General features: G+C 41.9%; 1 protein-coding gene across 2 annotated transcripts in view; it reads left to right on the top strand.

Moving 5' to 3' along the window:
• Positions 1 to 26041, top strand: part of nan (transient receptor potential cation channel subfamily V member nanchung) — a 29177-nt gene extending 3136 nt beyond the window's left edge. Inside the window, exons 1-17 of one of the 2 annotated variants that reach the window (XM_087351340.1) lie at positions 10691 to 11778; positions 12370 to 12548; positions 13086 to 13173; positions 14035 to 14211; positions 14919 to 15108; positions 15682 to 15835; positions 16145 to 16295; positions 17699 to 17802; positions 18067 to 18149; positions 18537 to 19068; positions 20271 to 20468; positions 21272 to 21423; positions 22035 to 22144; positions 22985 to 23166; positions 23897 to 24013; positions 25039 to 25164; positions 25844 to 26041. In XM_087351340.1, coding sequence (XP_087207466.1) covers positions 11688 to 11778; positions 12370 to 12548; positions 13086 to 13173; positions 14035 to 14211; positions 14919 to 15108; positions 15682 to 15835; positions 16145 to 16295; positions 17699 to 17802; positions 18067 to 18149; positions 18537 to 19068; positions 20271 to 20468; positions 21272 to 21423; positions 22035 to 22144; positions 22985 to 23166; positions 23897 to 24013; positions 25039 to 25164; positions 25844 to 25975 — 2766 coding nt within the window. In that variant the 5' untranslated portion in view covers positions 10691 to 11687 and the 3' untranslated portion in view covers positions 25976 to 26041. Of the gene's footprint in view, positions 1 to 10690; positions 11779 to 12369; positions 12549 to 13085; positions 13174 to 14034; positions 14212 to 14918; positions 15109 to 15681; positions 15911 to 16144; positions 16296 to 17698; positions 17803 to 18066; positions 18150 to 18536; positions 19069 to 20270; positions 20469 to 21271; positions 21424 to 22034; positions 22145 to 22984; positions 23167 to 23896; positions 24014 to 25038; positions 25165 to 25843 lie in introns of those variants that run through there. The other variant, XM_087351341.1, reaches the window with a different exon arrangement.
• The last annotated feature ends 421 nt before the right edge of the window (positions 26042 to 26462 follow it).

Genomic DNA, 26462 nt, shown 5'->3' on the forward strand with positions numbered 1-26462 from the left:
GATATCAGTTGTTTAGAGCCACTTATAATCGAAACTGTTTTTCAGTCAAATCGATTACCATTCGACTCCATGTTAAAGACGACGCCTTGTCTCAAATATATTGATCCACGCAGAAACCTACATTTAAGAAACTCTCAGAACAAAAACATTGTTTTAACTTCCAGGATTCTTTTAAGCAAAAACCAATTATTTGTATAAACTTATCATTACCACCGCTGTATAGAGCGTACGTAACAACGTTCTTTGCGTCATAGAGCTTTGGTTTGCGTGCCATTCGTGGAGTCTGTCCATCACTCATATTTACAAGAAGAGTGAGGCGACTTAACCCCGGATGGGGCATTTAGAAAGCGTTTCTCGTTAACGCTTGGCATTTGTTTACTCTCTGGGTGACGGAAGGGTTAGCAACTAGATGGCAGGGCTGAGGAAATCGGTCAAATGACCCCGGGTGTTGTAACAGACAGAACTGAGACTTACGCGCGATAACAGAAGTGACGTTTGTAGGTTTTCGTTGCACGTAGAAGTTCATTAGGCTTTATGGTACGTGTAACTTCAGTGTCTGAGAAGAATTCTGTGATGGGTTATAATTCTGAAGAAATGTGCTTATGATTTTGGCGCTAATTCATTGAAGAAATTATAATAAGTGTAAGAAAAGAATGGGCAGAGATGAATCAGAAGACGTAATTTACGCTTAAAAACCGATTCACACAAATTTTTATTCGTTCTGGATTACACTCCCAGCTCTTGCATCCGTCTGCAGGTTTCATACGTGCACTTTGCAAGTGAAACGTCCATTTCCACGAAATGTGCAGAATCAATGCATTGGCGTCGTCGTCGTCATTTCATAATGCATGCAGATTACAGTCAATTTACTTACCGCGGGTTCGGAAACGACAGGTGACGCTTCGGACTGCAGGCGTCTCCGGTGAAAGTGTGCAGCAGCCACTGGAGAGGTGAGAAATGTGACGACAACTCTGGTCGGACAATACGAATGAAAGAAAGACTCTGAGGACCCGAGTGTTAGGGGGGGTCTTACGTAAAAGCGCTGCATTCCTCTGAGTCGGGAGAGGGCAAACACACTGCCCCAGCACGGTCTTTGGCCATTCAGATTCCATATAGGGAGAGGAGTTTCTTGACTTGCTAAGCGACTGTAAGCGTATTTTTCCTCCTCGAAATTAGTGAAGTATTCGTGTGCCAATAACTTCATGACTGATCCAGTCGGAGCGCATTTCCAGCGACGGTTCTAGTGTCTTCTCGGGTCACTTGCTTCAAGTTCAGTGCGAAACAGCAACAAGGCCGAGACATCGATTCAGAAGAGGCTCCACTTCAGACGGATCCTGAGATAATCTTGCGAACAGACACAGTGGTTCAGTGGTTACGCACTCTGACGGTGATTCATAAGTTCACACAGGAATAAAACGATTAGATATTTACGGTTTACATTTACATTTAAGGTTACGTACCGGAAACCACGTCGTCACGCTCCACGATCGCCTTATCCACGCCGTAAAGAATTATTTTTCGCAATTGAATGCTAATAATTTGCAGTCTGTTCTTCAGTGTCGTCAAACCGGGGTTTATCAGTGTTTCGGAAGAACCTGCTGGCTTCATCTCGAAGTCAGAAATTCACCGAAACTTCGATACCCTGACCCAGAGGACCACAACGTGAATGCCTCAGGTTTCTCGTACCTAACCTCAGCTTTGCTTAACGGACTAAAGTGATTCCCTGCATGTTCGCTGAACGCCGTCTCCTCCAGCAGCAGCACTGTCGCTCTGCGATGAGGACGGCGAAGCTCAGGGCGACCCCCGCTGCCAAGATGGCGAGGATGAACTTGACTGCTGCGACGGTGATGGCGGGCTGAGTCCTCAGCACCGAATCTGCCGATTTCTCGGCGAGCGCGACCCTCTTCTTCAGCGCACTCAAAATTCCAAACCGCGTGAGGTCGTGGAGCCTGTAAATATGGCATTCGAGTGATTTGGTTCGACGTTTCGAAATGAAAAGTTTTGTGTCACGCAGTTTGGTGACAAATGTCATTTTGTCCTTGTACGTGGGAGAAGCTGGAGATCAAGATCTCGCTCCGATCCCTTCACCCCCAGGGCGGATGCCCCACAGCGGCCTGGGCGAGATATTCCTGCCATTGCTACTGCCGGGAATCGAACCCGAAGTAGTCCACTTCCAATTCTTCTACTTCACCGACTTAAGAATCTCTCTCTCTAGAAAAAAAATAAGACCCCGTAATTGAGTTTTAGACCTTCTTAAATTTGCAGCAGCGGGCGATTCTCCCCACGTGGCTGACCTGATTTCCGCCGTGGGGCGTGAACGCAATAACGAAGTGCGACTGTGCGAAAATTAATTGACTTCAGAGATTAAACAAGAGGCTTGATGACGTCTTCTGCGTCCTCCTCGCCAAATATTACGAGGGCGAAGTAACAGAGAAAGAGCCGTCAGCAGATGAAAATTGCATCGCACGTTCTAGTGCGGGAACTTGAAGGAAAGAGAACTCTTGGGAGAGAGGAGGATAATATTAAAGTTTATGTGAGATGTGAGGGTGTGGACGGAAATCACCTTGCTCAGGACAGGGGCCAGTGGCGGGTAATTAACCTTCTACTTCCATAAAAGATAGGATTTGGTTGACGGAGTGGCTGTAAGCTTTATAGCAAAGCCTCTGTTCCACGAAGTTAGTTGTCATAAGGATTACAAAGTGTGACAGTGCGGATTGTAGCAAGAGTGGCCTGACATGATTTGGAAACATTGGACTGACGTCTTCCAACAAAAATTCTGGTCGTTGAGCTCACTTACTTCCTCCTGAGAAGTCTTCGGTACGGGCTGCCGCGTGCTGTGAGGAAGCTCCCTCTGCCGGTCAGGGACACTTTCGGGAGCTGAACGACCTCGCAGGTGGAGTAACGCTTGTACCTTTCGAAGGTCAAGGGGTCAGTCATGAAGGCGTACTTTTTCGGGCCACAGAGTCGCCGAAGGCCTTCGATGTCATCTGGCTGGTTCTCCCTGTGAGGCTTGATGTGCTTGTCGTAAGCAGCTTGTACGGCGGGATCGGCCTCTCTCTGCCAAAGAGACAGAACGCACAGCACTCGCAGTCAAAGCCACATAAGTTGTGCGTTGAATTCAGATTAATGAGAATTGTATGTCTAAAGATCGAAATAAACCAGGAGCCTTTAATGCCAAAAGTTTTGTGTTAATCAGCAGCATGGAAAATTAAAGCTCTACCAATTCGTCTGTCAGCCACAAATCATCAGAAGAAACAGTCGATTGTGTTGCCCCCAACCCGAGATTCCATATGCCAGCTTCTGTCAGTCTGCCGGGTCCTTCACCAGGGATTAGACTGCCATGTGTCAGTGGCCCCACGAATTACACCTTTATTCAAACGTCAATTAAGGACATGAATTATTGAGCTGTATAAAATTTAATTATTTTATTTCTAAGTCTAAGTGTGCGTTATTCCCGCATTGCAATGGCAAAAAGTCTCGGCCAAGTCTATATTTAAGATATAATAAACAATGTTTGAAAGTTCTGACCTCAAATATAACAAAAATGGACGGTTGGGCCCGCATTCCAAGGTCGTACGTGCCATCATCCAGCAGGCCCTGGAAGGTGTTGAACGGCAGGACGGGCTTCAAAAAGGCCAGGTGCTGTATTGCGACGGCCGAATAAGCAGTGAGTATCATCGCGCCTGAGTAATACACAGTGAAGAACGTCAGTCGACAAGACCAGGATCGCGGCGTTGTGTGATTGGCTGACGGACAGAACGCAACACGTAGTTAAACTGCGCAGACAGCACACTCACATGTGTCTAAGACAGGCCTACAATGTATGTGGCGAGAGAGACGCTGGGCGTCGGTTAGTCAGGACAAGACAAGTTAACGCACTCTTAGTCACGGTAAGTCCCAGTTCCGTTTGTGGGGACACGCACGTGATGAGAGGCGAGTAAACGCGTTTCCCTTTCTAGGTCTTTCAGCACTTTGAGCAGCAAATAGTCCAACTGTTATACAGAGAGACTGCATTTAAGGTCTGGAAATCTGCGCGCGGCCTTAACTAGTCTACAACTTAGCAAGAATTTGACCTTCAACGACCGTGGTAACCAAATTAACCACCGTTACCAAGGAAGCCTGCTGATGTCCTACGAGCAATTCATTGAACGGTTCCTAGTTCTCGCAGTTTCTGTCGTCTGTAGTCTTCTTCAACACTGAAGATACAGATAATATGTTCCTGCAAAGTGTTGGTAACTCGCGTTACAACCCAGACGAAGACAATCCACACGTTCACGGTCCAATAACAACTTAAAACTTGGAAATTTTTCAGCCGATGTCAAAGACAGTTCAAAATCCCTGTCTCCTGCGTCTGCGTCTGTAAGCCTGAAGAGAAAGTGAGTACGCACCTTGTTGACAGAAACCGCGAAGAACGCCGAAGCAGGACGCCGTGACGGTAAAAACCTGGTCATTTCTCTGACGCACGTGGCGCTCGCCCAGGTACCAGCTGGCGGAGAGAGTGGCGGTTAGGAAGACGAGTATCACCACCAACCGAAACCACAGCGAAGCAGAAAACGGCGCCACTATTAAATATGGCGTCGATTCCAAGAGCGACGGCTGCTTGATGTAGGTCGCCAGTCTGCGAGGAAAAGAGCGCGCGCGCGCGCGCGCGCGTCTTAGCCTTCAGCAACGACAACTTCTGACTCTTCTGCACTTTTCAGACTGTGCGCGCCTCATTTTTATTGGGGGGGGGGGGGTTAGCCCTTGAAGTTGTCGCGAGTCTTACAGGAGGGCGTGACCTTACCTTTTCTGCCTTTAAGAACTGAACATCGCGTTAAGCGATAGTTTGCAGCAGTTAATTAAGTAATGTTGCGTTACATTTCGAAAAACGCCAGTTTCATGCCGAATGCGCTTCTTGTGTTGGAAGTGACGGTAATTTCTTCGTTCACGAAGGGCGGAATGTGAGGGCGGAATGTGATGGACTGTGGCGGGTGATGTAGAAATCACAGCGTAAAATATCTCGGTAAATGTTTAATTCAATTTGCGAAAATTATGACGTCACAGGCAATGTTACAAGTACCTAAAACAAAACTTGGCCAAAATCCTCGGACCAGGGACGCTGGTAGTCGCTCATCTATTTACAAATATACCGTTTTCATAGAACCCAAAGATTCATTATCGGGTTCACAAAACGTCGTTCCTGGAGCCCATCTCGAGCAGACACATTTGTGTAAGGTACATTTTAGTATTGTAATGTCATCTACACCTAATTCTCTCAAATAATCTAATTTATTCATGTTTTCATACGAAAATGTCTTGCCTTTCTCATTATTAAAATGCTTGCTATACGCTCCGCCCATCCCATACTGCTTCATTGATATTTGGCCGAGAGAACACGTCATAAAAGGTTCTTCATCGCGTCATTAGTTCTCAGACCCCACAAAGCGCGTTCCTCCGTTAACGTCGAGAAGAAATTTCACATGCACACAGAACAACATGTAAATTCCAAACATTATAAAGTAAATTTAAGCTGAAACTTTGCGAAACTTCCCTTCACTTTATTCTATAAACCTGAAGTTGATATAATGCAAATGACGCTCAAAGAAGTAACTTCGAACTGTTCAAATGTGTTCGGACGTCCTTACTTGTATGTCCATACGACCGGCAAATATTCTGCGTCGCTTTGTAACAGACGGAAGGCGTCGAGGTCAAAGACGTTGACACTAACGTCGGCCTCTGACTTACTCAGCATCGATCCTAGAATGTGGATCGTGTCTTCAGCAGATGACACGTGGCTCGGTTTTACGTATTTCGTTCTGAAAGAAAAATTCCACAAGATGCGCGTTTTAACTTCGAAAATTCGAAAGCGGCTGTCAAATTATGTTCTGTTCCGCGCCAATAGATTTAAACGTTACGAATTTCTACAACCGAAAATGCGAAATATTGGGGTGGGCTCTCTTCTCGTCTGCAGGTGGCTTGTTGTCATTAAACTCTCAGGCTTTGTTAGAATTTTTAATGTTAATGGCGGAGATTAGAGTAGCATGTTTTTTTAGAAGGTCTCGGATTCGATCCTCACCGTCGCCAACACTGTTACTATTGTCCCGTGAGGTGTTCTACTCTCGCGATAGAACACACGAAAATCAAAAATACGAAGACGTCTGTGAAACAGCGGCAGTCGATTGCATTTGGTTCCTCAAATGTGTTGAATCAGATCGTATTAGAATGTTGAAAGAATACGTACGTGAAGTTGCAAGATTGTTCTAGTATTGTCCACACTTGGCTGCTGAAGCTGTCTCCTTCTTCTTCTTCTTCTTCTGCCTTCTTTTGTTTATTCCCCGTGACAACTTCGTGGAGCTACACATAGAAATCGGTAGGATGTTTTATTCTGTGAGAGTTGTTACATTAAACAAAAAATATCACTTCAATAAGTTATGTGACCACGAAACTGTCGCCGAACTTTCGCAGTGAGTAATGTCTATTTACCCGAATACCACGTTCACTTTGTTTGAATATGAAATGTGAAATATCTGTTTTGGTCGCCGACTTCGATTGTCGAAAGTGAATGGGAAACGCGAGTAATATCGATTGCTGATAATCGACTCCGCGGCTTCCGCTGCAGTCGAAGGAACGAGAAGATGACAATGAATAAATATTGACGTGAAATGAGTGGAGGAAACAGAACAGATGAGAAATGTAACAGGGCACAAACCACTAGTTCTTATGGCTTCTTCGTAGATTCCATTAGACCGTTCTGAAAAGATCAGCTTCTATTCCGGAAAGGAGAATGTGACAGGATGTGTTGTTATGAATTGGCGATATGACCGAAGATGACCTGACGCTGCAGGTTAGAAAGCAGACATTTTATTCCCACTTACGCCGCGTATCGACGCTCACAAATCGATCGTGTGTGGCGGGAAAACAATGTCACGTCAGCATTAATTCCCACGCATTTATTATAAATTTTAATTAGATGTTGTTCACAAACGTCACGTGTGAATAATAGGCTATAAAAACCTTCAAAATTATTAAGTTCGTTGATCGAGATTGTCTTAAAAATATCTAGGAGAAAGAATTAAGCATGCATATTAACGTACACACACATTTATACAAACTTTTAATTAAAAAATCCGATAAACTTCTAAGTAAGCCTGCAGTTAGAGGCTTGTAGTCACTGCCATATGAAGTAATGGGCAGGCCTCTGGATCCCAGCTAAAGCAGTCAAGCAATTTGACTTAATAAGCGACTGATTGGCTTACCTCAGACACTTGAGCGCCTTTTATTGTGACGCCGCGAAAGTCTCTCCGCTGGTAGAAGGAGGACAGGGCGGTCCATGTGAGGCCGTCGCTGCGACTCCAGTAGCCAATTCGGTGCACCTGCAGCGGTCGGTTGGGTTGGACGCGGTAAACTTCAGTGATGGACACCTGCGCCATGACAGGCGAATACTCGGCCACCAGACACTCGCAGTCAAGCGGGATGTGAATGTCGGCGAAGAACTCTTCGACGGATGTCTCCGTGTCCAGAAACAAGATCCATCTTCCAGAAGAAAGGTCGGCCTTCATCGAAAACTGGAAACGATAAGTTCACAGGCTTTTGCGCGCTATAAGTCACTTGTAGTGCTGAGTAGACTGTACCAGAAACAAATGTTAACGGTTGGGCTGGGACTCGAACCCAGCACAGTTTTTCGGGGAATTTCGGCCTCTCCGAAATGACTTCGTGGTTTTAGGGCACGATCATGCCACGTTTGGTGCAGACCGGTCTCTCCGTTTCCGAGCGACAAGGTAACATACATAATTTCAATTTAACGTATACGTGTGATTTTATTAAAATCACCTGGAATTATTGTAAAAATATCGACTTTTTTAAATGTTTGTTACTGACGACTGAGCAAGACTCAAAGTTTCGTCCTGAAGCGTAATCTTTCGGCGCCGGTGGGCGGGCGTCCGCGTTCTGACGCCGTGTCCCTCACCTGTGATAACTCCAGCCGCGTCTGTGGGTCGCTGGTCAGAACGACGTAGGTCGGAGGGATTTCGCGGCATCCGCTCTGCTGTGACGCGTTCGTCAACCTGTAGAACGGACATGTTCCCGTGGTGAGGGCGCGTTGGCCGAACACCTTCTTCAGCTCCGTGTGCAGAAAGGTTCCCTGATGAAACGTGTCTACGAAGAAAGACAAAAGGCGCTACGTTCTGTAAAACGTTCCACAAATGAATGTCATGAATGAATGTAATCAAATCATGGATGATGACGTGGGCGGGGAATGTAACACGCATGGAGACATAATTTCATATGACATTCATGTCGGGAAAAGGGAATTTGGTGGATCTAAGTGTAGATATAAATAGAAAGCAGTTCGCGTGATAATTAGGGCTCATTATCTCCGATAACACTCATGGCAGCACGATGAGGCGTTAGACACTTCGAACTAACTGAGCAGAAATTGTTTTTTAGGGTCGTCGCCAAGAGAGGCGACTCGACGCCTGGGGTCCGCGCTCGTTGTCGCCTCACGTTCGTCTGTGAAAAATACGTCGTCTTGGGTCTACGTCGCGAAACAGGGCGTTTTTTTCACCGTAGTTTCCAGTGTCACTCTGAGGCTTGCCTGCGCAAAACACAGTTCTTAAATTGTCGGCGTCGTGGCACTTGGCGTCGGTTTGTTAGCATCAGTTAAAATGTATCCGGAGGATTTTATTGGCTTCATTCCCGTTTCGTCATCGACGTCTCAACTCTTAGCGTCGCTGTGCCCTGCATCGGTAATCCAAGGTCATGTCCTATGGTATCTCGATATGGTCGTACGTGAATATCGCGTGTTTTGGCGCCGCTCCGAAGACTGACGCGCCGACGCTTGGCGTCGGTTTGTAACAATCGTCGTACATAAGACCTCCTCGCTGACGAAAGTGTGCGTGCGAACTTACCTCCAGTTTGCACCTGGATGAATATGACGCAGGGTTGGCGAGAACGGCGTAGCAGGGCGTCCAACACGAAGGCGGTCGTCTCACTTGGGAGGGTCGTAACGCCGGAGTCTACTGCGGCTAGCAGGAGGAAGGTCGCTCGTCCCCAGGAGAACATCTTCAGTGTGAGCAGTGATTGTACCCACGTCAGGTTCCGACAGACTTCGAGTGGATTCTCGCCCCGTTCTGTGGCGCTCAGCAGGCTGAAATGTATCGCCTTCCTGCATTAGTCTCGGCGATAATGTTCCTTGTGTCAATATTTGACACTAGCAGCGTTACTATGCAGGGAACCCGGAATATTTACGTTTCCATTCTGATGTTTACTCACGAAGAAACTAATCGAGGCTACAGAGAGAGAATAAAAATGTCCACTTTCTCAGCCTTTGCACGAGGTATTACCCGAATGCAGTCTGCGGACGCTTCGTGTTTAATTAATTAATTATGTAAATAAGCACAACTCCGCATTGATTCAGTTGGACGAGGATTATTTAAAAACTAGATTGAAAAATTGAAAGGAACTTGAAATTACTCTTCACACTCAAAGCGCCCAGTCAAAAGAATATTTAAAAAAAAAACTGCGTTTCAGAATATTTGAAAACGTGGGGCGGGACTTTCCGGTGTCATTGACCACATGGTCTGGGTCGTTGCCCCAGGGATCGTGGGTTCGTATCCCGTTCAGAGTACTTGTGTTTGCCCGCTTCTTGCTTTGTCATGCTCGTCTGTGGAGGCAGGGTCTGGCGACGGGCTGATCACTTACTTCTCCGGCGAGTCCTGCCAGATTTCTGAACAGCTTAAGAGACCTCCGATATATGAGGCGGCCGAGGTCCTTCGAGGACTGCAGAGCCACGAAGTCAGAACCGCGGACAGAGCTTGGAGCAGAATATGACATGTCACTGCTTCGTCTTTTGTTGAACCCGAAGATTCTTCCTGTGTTCACAAGAGCCCGCCATTGGTCTGTGTGATCAGTCACACCAGTTCAATAACACGCCCCCTTTACGCTAAGGTCTTCCAAGTGTTCTCTTTCCTCCAGGTTACCGACTAAAATTCGTCCTTTTTGTTCAAGCTCTCTATGCTAAATGTCTTTAAATTAATGACTGAACTTCTGAGACATAAATTTGTATGTTTCGGCAAGCTTCGTAGAGCGTTCGTGGGTAAAACATTAGTACCAAGGCACAGCGCTGTTGCAGGATGAAACGCCCCCAGCATTACAGCTACCATTTGCCTAAGTTAGCTTTGCTCTGTGTCAACACGTGGATGTAAATGCGTTTCGGAAACTACACTTTGGATTGCCGTCGGCTTTGGCATAGAGTCTAACTTTTTCAGCACTTAACCAGAAGCTATGCATTGACTATTAACCACTGCTATTGAAATAGTAGTTTCTGATAAGCGTTAATAAGTTAGTCCACGTTTAATCTCGAACCAGATGACAGGTTACACTCTTACAAAGATACAAACGTGAGGAAATGATGAGGGTGGAGTATTGATTAGTTCTCGAAATTGAGAAACCTTTGCCTCTGAATCCTTATTCATCGACAAGAACTAACTTAATGCCTGTTAAATATGAAAATGCACACGTTCCAGTGCTCTGAGGTATTTGTAGGAGTCAGACGATCAATAAGCACCTCTCAGAAGGGGGCAGACACAGAGAGAGTGCTCGAGAAAAATGTGACACGCAGTTTCATTGTACCACTGCACGGAGGGCCAAAGGGGACTCCGGACGGCGGAGGTCGCCGTGCTAGGCAGCGCCGTCTCCTCGCAGTGCCCGGGAAGGCAGGCGCCATGTTGTGATGGATCTGTAGACAGACGCGGGCTTGCGTAGTGATTCAGCGTCTTAAAACAATCCAGTCAAGGAAACGAGTCCAGTGGAATGCTCTTCGTGTGATTGTGCAAGAAGATTGTGTTGGGATCCATCGCTTTTTAAAAAACACACATAATTTTTCGAGTTCTAAATGTTGTGACTTCAGTGATATGATGGGAAGTAAAGAGGTCACTGTTCACAAGGCTTGAAAGTCGCTCTAGAAAATCATACGTAATCCACTTAGACTCGTCATTATCCTGTCGAATTGTGTCAGCGGTGGTAAAACTGGAAATTATTAGCATAATTAGTTAAGATAACGAGAGATAGTAATTTTAGGTCATACTGTACCTTAGGAACGTTCCCACCCGTGTCTATACCAAATATAATTTCTATTGTATATTTAATGAACGCCACTTACGCCATTCAGGTAAAATTCAATTATACTGTGGGAGTCAACGCAGAAGCGTATTTGTGATTTCAGTTGTTTTGACAATTGTTCAGTTCTGAATGTATTTCTCTCTTTCCTGTAATCGATAATTTTATTAGTGACTTAAGTTTATTTGGCATTTTTTTATTTTGAACCTTCAGAAAAATGTAATAATGATTATGTTATTTTGAACCGAAATTGAAAGAATTTGCGATCAAAATAAATGCAGTCATTTTAGAATACTGAAATAAACGACTTTTAAAGTGTGTATGTAGCGTACTCTCACGTGTCAGCAAAAATTCGAGCTGTCATCAGAAGTGGACGTCGGTCTGTTAGAGTGAGCAACAGTTAAGCCATATATTGGCTTTCGTCGTCCACATTACGAGCACGTTGGAAAATTCGTAAGCCTAAATTTACTATGTCAGAATTTTCCTCGTAGAAGCAAGTCGGATCTTGTGAGTTTCATACGACGCGTAAAATACAAATATAAAACTTCGAAGTATTTAAACTTATTTCGCTCCGGTAAAGTTATTAGAGCATTATGGGTAATGCGGAGAGCAATGTGACGAGCGGGGTGAAGAAGCAGGCGGGAACATGTGCACAGAGCATGTACAGGCTGGTCGATCTCAAAGGTACGTGTGCACTAAGAGTTTTTCAGTGTGGCCACAAGTTCTGTGAAATTATGGCAAGGAATTTAAACACGTGACAACCTATTTGTGGGCTTTGTCTCAATGTCTGGAGGTACCCGACATAATGACGGCCCTTCAGCAAAGTGGATCTTGAAGTTGTTCAAACTCGATAAAAGAATCTCGATAAGTTTCAGTTCTCGTCCGTCGTACGGAGTTTGGTTGAAATCGACCTGTTTTTTAAATAGTCTTAAGAGCTGTCGGAAATCCCACATTACGTCAAAATGTGGCGTTGTTCAAGACCGTAATACAAATGTCTGAAGCTGAAGGAGTGGTATTTATCAAACAAATAATTTTAACTATAAATCTCCTGAAATTTGAGCATTTAAATTGACCTCAGTAAATTTCTAGTTTGATAATGCGACTGTCTCCTTAAGCCGTAGGATAGACCTCAGTCCTTCGTGGGTCAATATTTTGAAGTCCCGCGAACCTGGTCCACGGGCCAACGCCGGAAGTCTTTCAGACGGCCACTCAGTGGACGGCGCTTGGCTTCTTCGAAGATGCACGTGTTTTTAATCGGGTGTCGTTGAACTGCAGGGGGCGGACTGCTAGTGGACATGATGAAGCGTGCAGCTCAGACGAAACAGTACGCCGAGTTGGATCATGCTATTAAAACCAAAGTGGAGCCCTACCTTTACAACAAGGGACAGGGAAGCCTGATTCCCGTAGCTCGGCTCGTGCTCCTGAGGAACAAGGAACGCCCTCGACACAAGATGGTGAGTGGAGTGTCCGAGGCTGCGTAAGCGATGGGAAACGAGAGGAGGGCGCATGGAAATGGAGAGCTGACAGAAAACTAAACATTTTTCGTTCTTCACGCTCTGGCATGAGCGAGGAACAAATTACGGGCCCTCCGATGCCCGTCTGTCGCGTTTTCCACAGGAGGTGGGCGACTTCCATGACCGGGTCCTTCCTCAGGATAATTCTGCTATTATTCCTTTGTCTTGCTTTCACCGTGTTGGACACGCCCCTTGATGATGATGATGATGATTCTCTGTACAGAGTAGATCATACAGACCCCAGTAAGACCGAGACCTCAGCACAAGGGGCTACGCCACTTCTGAGGGATGTACCCGCTGGGGACACCCCAAAATAACATTCCCACGCTTAGTCCCAACAGGTCCTTCTCCATGATTCTTGCTCACTTGGGGCATACCCCCCACACTTCGCTTTCTGTACCTGGAACTCTGCCCCCTCCCCGCTGTCATCGAACTGTGTCATTGTCGTCTGTAGTTTCCCAACTATTCTGTTCCCAGCTTCCGGTCTTGAGAGCGATGGAGAACCCTGACGATTACGACATCGACACGAACCTTGGCGTTCCAGTCGACGAAGGAGAGAAAACTGGTGCGTAATTAAATTCCCTAATTACCTGCAAGAAAAATTGTTGTGTTCAATCCGAGAAACAGCTGGAACATGTAAATAGACTGAATGCGGGCGCGTTCCATTTTGGACGGCGGAGTCACGCAGCGAGAAGTTTCGTCCGCTCTCTGGACACCGAACGACCTGCTTCGGTGGTACGAGCGACTTTCTTCCACAGTTACGAAAGGTTCTACGACATTCTCATCAAGACCAACATTTTGCCTTGAAATGCTTCGTGGTAACAAAGCCTTTCGGGTGCTGTCAAGAATAAAGAGGTCCGTCTTCCAGGAGATTATGTGAGATTTCACTCCAAATTCACACTTTAGTGGGCTTGAAAGAAATGAACTGCATTCTGCACAGTGACTGTACCACTTTAAATATTGCATTGTAACTTGAATTTCTGTTCTCAGCCGAATTCTTTAAAATTTAATGGCAAATTCACTATTAAATTATGTTATAGTCAGTGAGGGGGGAGGACAAAGACTAGTTCAACAAAGCTTGAAGCTCGCCCTTGTTTATCTTTCTGTGGGCCTCCCACCTCGGGAGGACCAAGCGAGTAGATTGAAAGCATTTGAGAACAACATTTTGACACGAGACGGACTGGACATGTGGAGCAGATGAGAAGTACATACAGAATTATGGTCTCAGAACCTGAACAGAATTGGAGACGTAGCCATAGATGAGAAAATATTTTTAAAACTGGATTAATTTGGCTCCATGCAAACCTTCAGGTCCCATAAATTTCAGGAGATTTCCTGACCACCTGACTGACTATAAGCTTCTGAAGGCTCTGCTCCATGGAGTTAGTTACTCCAACACGTTTATGTTCTTTGGATGTTTCACCAGACCCTAACAAGTGCCGCTTGGTTTGCTGGGACTTGAAGGAAAGAGGCGCCGTGGGCGAGACGTGCCTCCACCTGTGTCTTCTTAACGCCACATCTATACACGCAGACCTCGCCAAGAGGCTTCTGAAGTTCTACCCCAAGCTCATCAATGACATCTACATGTGTGACGAGTACTATGGTAATTGTTTTTCTCATGCCCTTGGAACTTTTCAACACTTCAGAATGTTTGTTGTGTGATTAAGTTTCCTATATTTCCTCATAACAAATATTTTTAAGTTTGCTCTCAGTTATCAGGAAAGACAAGTTTCATGTCAGTGCCGTTGGCATTATTGTAGACGGCAGACAGGCGTGAGAACTTTATTCCAGAAAATATAACTAAAGTCATAAAGTTGGTGGCCCAAGAAATATGATTTTGTTGTAATTACGTTAATAACACTATTATTTTCCGTGTAGAACTGTTCGCAATCTTCCTCAGCAAGACAAACAGAGCCTCAAACCAAAATCAAAGCAAAAGTAAGAAAGAGTCAGTATTATTCAGTGTAAGAGGAGGAAACCTCACGTAGCTTCCTTCATCAATTGTTGTTTAACCAGTGACAGGCAAATGAGTTTAAGTTCAGAATTTACAACCCGAGTGTGATTGTTGCTTTAGGGCCTATGTTTCTTATTGCCTGTAGTTTTGCAAAATTAAACTTCAGCCATAAGCTTATGTCCACATCAATCATCACATTTGCTAGCTTTGAAAAAAAATCAGTAAACTTGATTTCTGAAAGCTTTCCAAAATTTTCGTTTTGATTTTGTACTCTTTTCAAACATAAATTCCTCTGCCATGGCACAGGAAGTGTTCAGATGGGTGCCTTGACAGTCACACTGGTGTGCTGATTCCAGGAGAGAGTGTCTTGCATCTGGCAATTGTGAATGAAGACCCTGCAATGGTGAAGTTCCTTCTAGATTCGGGTTCAGATTACCATGAGCGCTGCATAGGCAACTTCATGTGCCCTGAGGACCAAAAGGGCTCCCGCACTGACTCCCTTGACCATGAGTATGTCAATCTCTCTCCTGAAACCAACTATGAAGGGTGAGTACGATGCTGCCAAGTACTTGTTTCATTCATACGTCAGTTTAATGACACGTCTTCGTCAAAAACCTCTAGACTACATTATGTCCATATTTTGTTTTTCCAAAATTTAATGTCAAACTTCATGCTTCATATTCCTCTTCTAACTTCCTTGTATTTACATTCCAGGTCTTCTGTATTATTTGCTGAATAACGTACATTAGGTCACCAACTCTATAACGAAGTCAGTGTCATATGTCAGTAGCACCGGAGATGTCATTACTAACACCAAATCTTTTTTGTCATTATTAATTTAACTAACATTGTGGTAGCCGTTCAACTTCTCCTCAAGTTCAGGTATAATTTTAAATATGTTGCTGTTGACATGACAACTGCAGCCTCAGTCTGTATAATTTTAAAACAATTTATAAAAATATTGCACCTCACCTCTTCTGTGTCTGAATCTACTGCTTAAAAGTAAAATGCAGCCATTAAAATAGGGATCATTCTCAAAGAGGTTCCTATACCCCAAAGCACAGTGCACATTTCCAAAGTAAAAACAAAATTTAATACAGCTCACATTAAACATCACAGGTATGTCTACTGGGGAGAATATCCCCTGGCCTTTGCTGCATGTTTGGGCCAGGAAGAATGTTACAGGTTGATGTTGGCCAGGGGTGCCAACCCTAATAATCAGGACACAAATGGAAACACTGTGCTCCATATGTTGGTCATATACGAGAAGCTGGTGAGTATTTACATATGTAGCACGGCCGTTACCAGCTCAGACATCAATTACAATATCGTATGTATTGCGTCTGAGGTAAGTTTATTTTACCTAGTACTACCCAACATTAGTAAAACATGACAACCTTCTTAGACAGCTGTCGTCTTGATTTCAGTAGAATGAATGAATTATTGCGCATAGCGAAAATAGTGCATGTGGCAGTTTCCTTATTTGTATGAGATGTAATTAAATGCAAGACAGTGATTGCAGTCCTTTACATGTATATTTCTTCCCAATATAATAAATTAATTTTTAACGTGTGTTCGTAAGTCGACGTTTGACATGGCATATGAGGTCGGCGCATCCCTTGCAGTACGCAACGTGCAGAACCTCACCCCACTCACGCTGTCTGCCAAACTTGCAAGGATTGAGATGTTCTTCCACATCCTCAACATCGAGCGAGAGATATATTGGCAGATAGGTAAGGAGACACCTGATTCGCAACTGTGGCCAGACTCCCGACATGCTTCATCATTAGGAAATATATGATCTCACTAAACACCAGTAGATAGCATCTGCTTTGTATTGTAGGTGTCTCAGGTGTAAATCTTGTCCCAGAAACAGACTATCATAGGTTCTTTTGTGGTCCTTGGCCTCTCAAGGTTTTACTGCTGTTCCCCACACCCTCTTCAGTTCTCTGACGACAAATCGGCTGCCTATGCAACTGAGAAACATCATTCAATAAACAAGTACTCAGTCAAAAACTGTCAAACCACTTCGTGCCCAGTAGAACGAGCTCGGAGAAGCTGCATCTGCTGAGTCCCTGTGATTCAGTGATGTGATGTACCAATTATTTTCTAGTCTATTATGCTTTCCCCCACTGTCCAATGGCGCCTAAATAGGTTACGCAGCCTTCAAGTAATTGTATTAACAACACTAACTGAAGCCTAATTTCACTGCCCCTTGTAAGAATTTTATATGAAAATGTTCTTTATTCATTCTTTCATGAGAAGTCTTTGAATATTGCCTGACATGATTGGAACTGGGCACCCTTCGTGTTGTGGAGTCAAATAATGAATAAGTGCATCTCCAGTTTTCTTTGTCCTCCACTTTAGCATTTTCTAGTAAACTTAATGAAGTCCTTTTCTAATTTCTGGTACGATCATACTGGAAGTAAGTATCTTCGTATGACTTCTCATGAATTCAGGAGTTAAAAGGTATACATGACAATAGCCTTCTTCTGAAACGTAAAGCTTCAAAATTAATATTCTGGAACTGGACTTGGACTTACTGCCTTAAATAAATCCATTTAATGGAGACCAGCCTTTATTCCGTTAGGTTAAACGTTGGCTGTTACTTACACAAATAAAATAACAATAGTGTTCAACAGTTAGGTACGCAGACAAGGCGATTTCAAAATTATTTGTGATTATATTATTATTAGATCTAAAACTTCTTGACGATGGTGAAGAGTCAATTGAATAAAAATTTTCTTGGATATTATCCATCGTCTAGTAAATATAAAACGTAAAACGACGTTTCGGAGATGGGACTCTATCTCCGTCTTCAGGTTTCTACACAGTTGGGCCCACTAGAAAGAGCTAATCCCTATCTCCGGAGATAGGGATTAGCTCTATCTAGTAGAAACCTGAAGACGGAGATAGAGTCCCATCTCCGAAACGTCGTTTTACGTGGTCCGGAGATAGGGATTAGCTCTTTCTAGTGGGCCCAACTGTGTAGAAACCTGAAGACGGAGATAGAGTCCCATCTCCGAAACGTCGTTTTACGTTTTATATTTACTAGACGATGGATAATATCCAAGAAAATGTTTATTCTATATTATTATTGATTGTGTGAGTTGGTTGGTTTTCTTGTTTGCTGCAGGAAGCATTACCTGTGCAGCTTACCCACTGGAGCAAATTGATACCATCGACATTGACACAGGAAACATCAGCAAGAACTCAGCACTGAACCTCGTTGTGTTTGGGGTAAGAGACACCACTTCTGCCTACTTAACTATTGTTAATTTGAAGGCAGAGTGTAATTACAACCTGTTTTCTGCCCCTTTCGTGTCATCCAAAGTCAGATATTTTGCCCCAATGCTCATATTGTAATTTTCTGCAAATAAAGTTGCATATTGCTCATTACGATATGTGAAATTCCAGTTTGCAATTGGTATTGAAGAGTCCCCCAAAGAATTACTGCTTATTTCTAATGTAATATCTCATCAAAATATTTTGCAAACTTTTTAGGATAAGGATGAACATCTGGAGTTGATGGATGGTGTGCTTGTGGACCTCCTTAATGCCAAATGGAATGCATTTGTCAAATTCAGGTATTCTCCTCATCTACTCTTAAAATACTGCGTTAAACTTCAGTTGTTCAAGAAAGCTTGTACCCGCAACTGTTTTATTTTTCATCACATCCTGTGTTTTATTGACTAAATATTTTTATGTAGATTTGTTTTTAAAGAACTAAAGTAAATTCACAAATTTATTACTACAAAATATTTAGACATGATAATATAATTCACTTTTCAGCATAGGGGAGACCATAGCTAGCTGTTACGTGTTAGTTCAAAATCATTCATGTGCGATAGCACTTCATTAGATTTACGGTGTATCACTTCTGGTAACAGATCTTCCCAAGCTATGTCTTTTCTGAGTTTTGAACATAATTTTGCTGATAGCAAACAAATGTTTTTTCTTCTTTTCTTTTCCAGGTTCTATCGACAGTTCTTCCTTTTTCTCTTCTATTTCCTGTTTTCTCTAGTTTGCTTCACCTTAAGGCCTGGTCCACCGCCTAAACAAGCTCCTACAACGCCTCCACCTCTGAATAAAACTGCTATAAATATCACTGCCTCTACTCCTAATTCAACTTTTCCTCACGTGTCTTCACAGTTAGGATTAACAGATATTCTACTTCACGATCCCAATTCTTCACTAAAATTGTACTCGCAATATCGGTCACCGACTAGAAACATGCCTTTGCCATACAGATTAATTTCATCATCTAATTACACTGACAAAATTTATGAATCTGTCACGTCCAAAAATGTCACATTAGATTCAGAGACAGGAAGTGTGATGGCTTATCAGTTAGGAGATCTGCACAATGGGAGCTCCAGTAACCGTACGCAACTCTCAGTTTCCAAAACACTGAACATAAGTGGAACTAGCTCTCGCGGTGAGCAGGATGCAGAGGAAAAGAGGAAGAGGGCAAGAAAGGAGAGGGATTCTGAGTCATTGTCACAGGTAAATAGAAGGATGAGAATTGATGATTAAAAATAAGAATCATCAGTGATTTCATTTATAGAACATTATGCCATACTCTGAATAGTTGAAGTATGATGATAAAGAACAAATATCAGTGTGATATACAGCGAGTTATTTTGTGAATGTGCTCCGAAATGGAAGAGTTGGAGCTCCCCTGTTAAATCAGACATGAAAACAGTCACTTCGTAGCTATGTTCACTGTAGTCTGGAGTTATGATGACTTCTGCATTCAAATATTTTGGTGTGTGTGATTGTATTTTACGTGAAGAATGCCATGCTGATATGTATGCCTGATTTTTCAAACATTTGATCTGTTTTCGTATAAAATTATGCGAACATTTTGACATTTAATGTCTCCTCATATTTATACTTATTAATATATTTGGTGATTAATATTACCAACATACTCAATGCACAAATGCTGTCACAATAAACAGAGTAACATGCGCTGTTGTTTTTATTTATTTTGTAGAATATTAAGTAACTTGCAATTTTGCAGTATTTTTATTTAGTCTTCTATTTGGGAGAAATAAACATGGCTGTGAATGCAAAAATAATATAATCATATGTCAGCCATAACTAGGACAAATAAAAAGGTTTCTTTTGGTAATTACAGTCATGGACATGGAAAAATTTGGAGTGTGTCTGGCATGTTTAAAGTACAGAATGAGCACAAAAGAACTTTACATTTTCAAAATGATACAGAAGACAAATATGACGTACGTAGAACTCCAACCTAGGCAGTGGGCTGGTCACTCACTACTCACAGATTCACACTCCAAAGACTAGGAAAACCTCCGAAGGGAGGCAGCCAAGACCCACACTGGGCTCTCAAGCGAAGAAAGAAGATCTCCACACCTACACTAGTCAGTAGAAAAAACTTAAAATTTCACACACACACGTCACTGAGACTCGATATGTAGTCTTCTAGACCCAAATTAATTTTGACATATTACATCCTAAGTATTCAATAAGTGTACCTTTTCTGTCATTATTCTGTTTTGCAACAGAATTGACTCACAGATGATGTTTCTTCCCTTCCAGTGCCATCTACAATGTTTTGCTGGATATTTTCACATCATGTAGACCTAAAGGAAAACTTATTCTTAACCTTAATAACAGCTGCATTCAACATGAAACTTGTTAAAAAAATGTGATTATGTTCCACTAATGTTATGCAGAGTAAAGCAGTCGATGACGATGATGATGACTGGTGGGATGACCTGCAGGAGGAATGCCGACTGATGCAGTTTGGGTCTACGAAGGCAAAGATACGTGTGGCATGCGAGCTGTGCATGGAGACAGGCTCCATGCTGTACATCGTGGCTGCTCTGCGGGAGGCACGCTTCCTGGGACTGAACATGTTCATTGAGAACCTGGTGCGAGATCAGCCTTGAACAGATGTGTCAGATGTATCAGCACCTTTTGTACATTTCACAGGCCTGTTCATTTTCTTCAGTTTTACCAAAGGTCTTCATGGTTTCTGTATGTGTTTGTTAATGGTCACCATTTCTTTTGTAGTTTGTGATATTCAGAGATAAATCTACCATTTCAATTGAGAAATCATTTCTATAAGGAGAAGATAAAAATCGTAGCATTCAGACATGTACCGATAGGTAGCAACTGAGTGCAGAGAAGTCATGCCAAGTTAGAAGTCAAAATCATGCATCTCACGTGTTAAAAACGAAGCATTGTAACTCCAGGGCCGTAACAAAGGGCAAATACAGAGATAAAGTATCTGCTGACTCAGTCATAATCTTCACTTGCAGCTTCTCTGTAAGAGAACGTGTTCCTACAATATTGTAAATGGTGGCCATGGCATCATATATTTCACAACCTGTCCATCTCATCCTCCTTCATTTTGTCACTAAGATAATATTATTTCTTAGGTTTGTAGCTGTTGTAAAAACATCTTGCCCATCATCCAACTGATCTCATGCCACAGAATCAGACTATAAGATGCTAGACCTTGTACTTTTCATTCCCTGGTATCAGATGATATGACATTGAACCTTAAAAATGGAGGAGATACATTCCTCCAATATGATGATAACTTCCAATAGCACATATGGCGTTAAACTTCAGATCTCACATTTACTATATGATCTTCCTTCAAAGTGAAAGACCAACGTTCTCTGTGGCCTCAGTTTTTTTCTTTTGGTACTACTATCATCATGTGCAGATGACAGCTCCATCGCGCGTCATGTTCCTGTGTTCCTGTGTGCTGATGCTGTTGATGCCACTGCTCAGACTGTCCTGCCTCACCGAGATTGAGGATGTTGTTGCTGTCTTCATCATGCTCACCACAGCACCATATTTCCTTTTCTTCTGCAGGTGTGACATTTTTCGTACTGTATCTCGAAGGACCACCAAATAATCTTTATGAATTGTCTGTAGCTTTTACAGTTGGTCCAAGCTAGAATTCCACTGCTGACTGAGCATGCTCACAATCTTTAGACTAATCCAATCAGTTATTTCTGTAATCTTATCTTCCTAATGCCTTAATAATTTAGAAATGCAAATATATATTTAAGAGCATGTAATGTATTATTTTAAAATTTATTTTATATTTAAATATCTGGGAACAAAATAAATTTTTAAAACATGTTAACACATTGGGAGAATAAATTCTGGAAATTCTTGTCATTATTCATTTTAGAAATGAATTCCAACTGGTTTTCTTTTCAAAATTATAAATATTAATGTAATATGTATGCTTCCAACGATATAGGTATGATAATGTTTATGCTTATAATAGTCGTAGTTTTTTATTTGTGCACAGTTAAATATGTGGGACTGCCACTACTTTACAACCAACGTGTTCTGTATTGGTAACATTGTTAGCACATACAGTAAACATTGCTCTATTCTGCTCAGACATATGTGCTGAGATAAGAAATGGCAGTGCAAATATTTGTTTTTTAATAAAAGCGATGTTTCCGCAGGGGCTTCAAAACAGTCGGACCATTCGTGGTGATGATCTACCGCATGATTATGGGTGACCTCCTGCGATTTGTTTCAATCTATCTTGTTTTCGTCATGGGTTTTTCACAGTGTAAGTGCATCAGAGAAAATAAACAGGCCTATATTTAAAAATTTCAAATACAAGTGTTGTAATATATACAAATATCCTCATAAACAGGTTTGTCTGAGCTCTAAATAGTAAAATTACTGTCAATAATTTTGTTAAATTCGTAACTGTGTGCTATAATTAAATATATATCCAGACATAATAAAGCAGTAACTAAAATATTTTGACAAAATAGAGCGAGTAATATGTTGCTTGTTTTGTGGTCTTCGTGTTCATTCGATTGAAATAAAAATCAGTTTCTCTTTCATCTCATCCAAATTCTGCTGAAATCCTGTGAAACATACGGGCACAAAATGTCTAATGTAGGAGGACATGTCTGGTGTTATGGAGTACATATTTTTAGCTGTATTTTGTTCAATATATAACATACCAAAACGTTTCACATAAAAATTGTTTGCCTTAAGAGGTATACGTAGTGTGTTCAAAATAAAATGCAACCAATAAAAAACCTGACATTTTACTTCTTTTCCTGTGTCTTCGTATGTCCAAGTTCTTCTTAGAAGACTGTACACCCATCTCATCATACATAGTGAAATTAAAGAGAAGCAAACATTTCATCACTGAGTTACATGTCTTTTTGAATTAACTGTAATTTGTGTTATGTACCTGCATTTTATATGATTAGCATTTTCTGGAAATTTGATACAGCCCATTTGAATTTGAGCTACGTGTAAACAGCAGATCATAGTGAGCACATAGGAAATAATTTATTCCTGTTGTTCATATATCACAACCTCATAGAAATAAAACATGTGTTTGTATTGATACGTTCATTTATTTTTAAACCCATTCTGATTGTCATAGCTTACTACATCATCTTTCTGTCGTTTGACAACCCAAACACGCCGGAAGGTGTCGACGATTCAGTGTCCAACCCAATGCCCAGTCCAACTGAATCAGTGCTGGCTATGTTTCTAATGTCCATGACAAACTTTGGTGACTATTATGGCGCATTTGAGCGGACAGGACACGAGTATGAAGCTAAGGTTAGTTACAACTTTTTTCACTAGAATTAGCCACAGTTTTTTACTCACTTAACAGTGGGTCTTCCATATAGTTCAATTTCTTTCAATATGTATTTATTTATGGTTTATTTAATGACACTGCCAGTAGCTTAGACTGTATACTGTCAAATGATGGGATGTGAATTAGAAATCATATGGAAGAACATTGTCATGACATAGTTAAAAGTTCTACTGCAATATTTGTGTTGAAAAACTGGAAAATTACCATGAAACCTTGTCAGGATAGTCTGTTTCCAGACCGAGATTTGAAACCAGGACCTCCAAAATATGAAGTCGGACTGTAACATTTATTAATTTCCTTTAACGTTACATGCATTTAAGTGCAGTGAAGGAAATAACAGTTAGTACCTCTTATTCCTTTCGCAGTGGCACACGCAGTCTGTATGGGGAAGTTTCTCATCCACTTGGACGAACTTTATGCTCTAGGAGTGGGCTATCAAACCCCCAAAATCTCCTGGTACCTACATTAAATGACATTTACGTTCAACTGTTCAACAACTAAATGTTCTACATAGCTATCATTCAGGATGTTTTTGTGAATTTAGTGTAGATGTATGCACTGAAAATAATCAAAATTAAGGTGAAGTGTGGTGATTTCTGAGAACAAAATGTCATATCTTCAACAAAACCGTACTTCACTAAAAACTGAAATTATAATTATCTTATCACTCAATTGTGCTCCATGTTTCAGCTGCTTTTTGTCATCTACATGGGGATTGTGGCCATCTTGCTGGTGAACATGCTGATTGCCATGATGGGCAACACATACCAGAAAATTGCAGAGACTCGGAATGAGTGGCAGAGACAGGTATTAGGTTCATGGATGACAAATCACACGGCACTAGAATGGGTTCTACAAATGTAGCTGTCTGTTCTAATGCACATAATTCTACCAACTCTGATGTTTGTTTCCATGTTGAAATACGGACATGCAAGATTTGCTTAATAAGATGATGTAGCTTGTTTTTCAAGTTCAAATAACAGAATTGACTGGAACACAAGCCAGTGAGGCAAAAAGATCTGAATGCTGAAAGAAGGGATGGTGAGACCAACTACACCTGGAGTGTTTAGGAAAAGGCAATTAATCCTAATCCTGCATAGTTCAAGATGATAATGGAACTATTCAAATCCTACTGTATAAAAATATCATTAAGATCTGTAGTTTCCATTCTGTATTCCTATTCTTATTGTTTAAATTTGGGGCCAAGTCCATGCAACCAACTGTAGTATAAGCACCCACGATTATCTTCATCAGTACTGTACGTGAGTGTGCAAATAAATACTGTGGTCATTACAGACCAGTCATTTAAGTTCATGTATATGTACTGGGAATCCCACGGTGGTCTAGCGGTTAGAACGCTGGCCTTGTAATCCTGGGGTCTCGGGTTCGATTCCCGGCGGTGCCCAAATTTATAACTTGTGTTGGGCAAGGCCGTGGTCTAGGCAACACGGAGTTTTCCTCCGTGGCATCCCAACAATTACTCCATTCACACACAGAAGAAGGCAATGGCAAACCACTTCTGGATCATCTGCCAAGAATGTATATGAACAGGTCCCAGTCCGAGAAAAGGATGGAAGGATCCTGTTCATATGGACCTGTCGTCAGACAGAACACTAAATAATAATAATATGTACTGGAAGATCGGAGTTATATTCATGAATGTGACTGTAGTCCACGCGGCTAAATGCAGTCAAACGAGTGTACAGGAGATCCCGTCTCTGGAATAGAGGATGACAGAAGGTGATGCCAGTTACTCAGCTCCATCTTTTGCCAAAGTCAAGAGAGTGTGAACTTGTTCCTATGCAATTAAATGTGATGTTGTTTGTTTACAGTGGGCTCGAATTGTGCTGGTGGTGGAGCGAGGTGTCAGTCCATTGGAGAGGCTGAAAAAGCTCATGGACTATTCACAGCCTATGTCTGATGGACGCCGAGCCCTTGTGCTAAGACTCAACCAATCAGTGAGTCCAGACATTTTTGTTCACAGTTACAAATTACAAAAGTAAATACAGATTCATCATCAAAACATAACAGTGTAATCAAGTTTATGAAACAGTAGCAGAGGTAATTATGAGGCCAAGAGAAGAATAATCTGAGTTATTAAAAGTGATTAGAAATTCAGGTAAAATGTGAAAAAAGTAAAGTTTGTCAAAAATACAAAGAACATGTTATGACATTATCCAAGGTCATTTAAGGTTATTTAAGGTGAATAATTGGGTTTGCACTTACAAAAATGTTTGTGGCCATTCAATTAGAGTGATTGCAAGTTTCAAGTTTCATGTATTTATTCAGAAATATATCTTTCACCTTAATTTTCTCAAAATTTTATCCGTTTGAACTGATCATTAAGGCTAGAGGATAACAACTGGACAGTCGAACACAAGAAAAGACAAAAACAGAAATGATAAGATGTGCTTAGTCCATAATTAATCAGTTTCAAATATGATTTCAGAGGATGGGGTTATTGTTATGGATGCATGTATGATTTGTGGGTAGCTTAGTAAGCAGGTATAACCTGTATAAAGTCTAAATTAAAATTGATGCCTCATGAATATAAGGTTAAAGCTTCACCGTTCTCCTCAGTTCTTGAGGTTCTGCACCCCTGTGCTGGAGATTGAACACTACTGCGGTTCTTTGTAGGAGGAAGATAAGGAAGAAATGAAGGAGATTCTAGAGATGAAGAGGGTACACCAGCGCATCGTGAAGAGAAGAAAACAGGGCTGTAACAAGATACATCCATCTAGTCCCAGTCCCAAAAGACTTGTGCTGTAGATGGGATTTATCACTGAGAAATTAGCTCTCAAAACATATGGAACAAAATAAAAATATTTCTAAATACTGGTATTGTATTTGCTCACTGAGAGTTTGTCTGTCACATGGCACCATATTGGTCTATCTCTCTTTCCAGGTAATGGTGTTATTAATCATTCTCGTTGATGTATGGAAATAAATACCAGATATAGACCACAGAATTGTTAAAGTAATACCATCTTGTCTTCAAAATCATTCTCACAGACTAACTTCATGAAACAGTTCTTGTTCAGAAGTTAATAATCACTCTTCTGGTCAGGAATCCTCTCCATCTTTTATGGAAACCAAAGGTTTATTATTTTATTTACAGAAACTGTCACTGGCCCTATTTTGACTCAACTCAATCCAGTCCACAACCTTCTGTCCTTTTACTGTAAAATCCATTTTAATATAAATCCCCTATCTATAGCTTTTTCCTCCAAAGCAGCCTCTTCCCATCAGGTATTCA

The sequence above is a fragment of the Zootermopsis nevadensis genome, unplaced genomic scaffold (assembly GCF_977971745.1).
Source record: "Zootermopsis nevadensis isolate Lab colony 2312 unplaced genomic scaffold, Znev_1.0 Znev_ptg000019l, whole genome shotgun sequence".
NCBI classification, from domain to species: Eukaryota; Metazoa; Arthropoda; class Insecta; order Blattodea; family Termopsidae; genus Zootermopsis; species Zootermopsis nevadensis.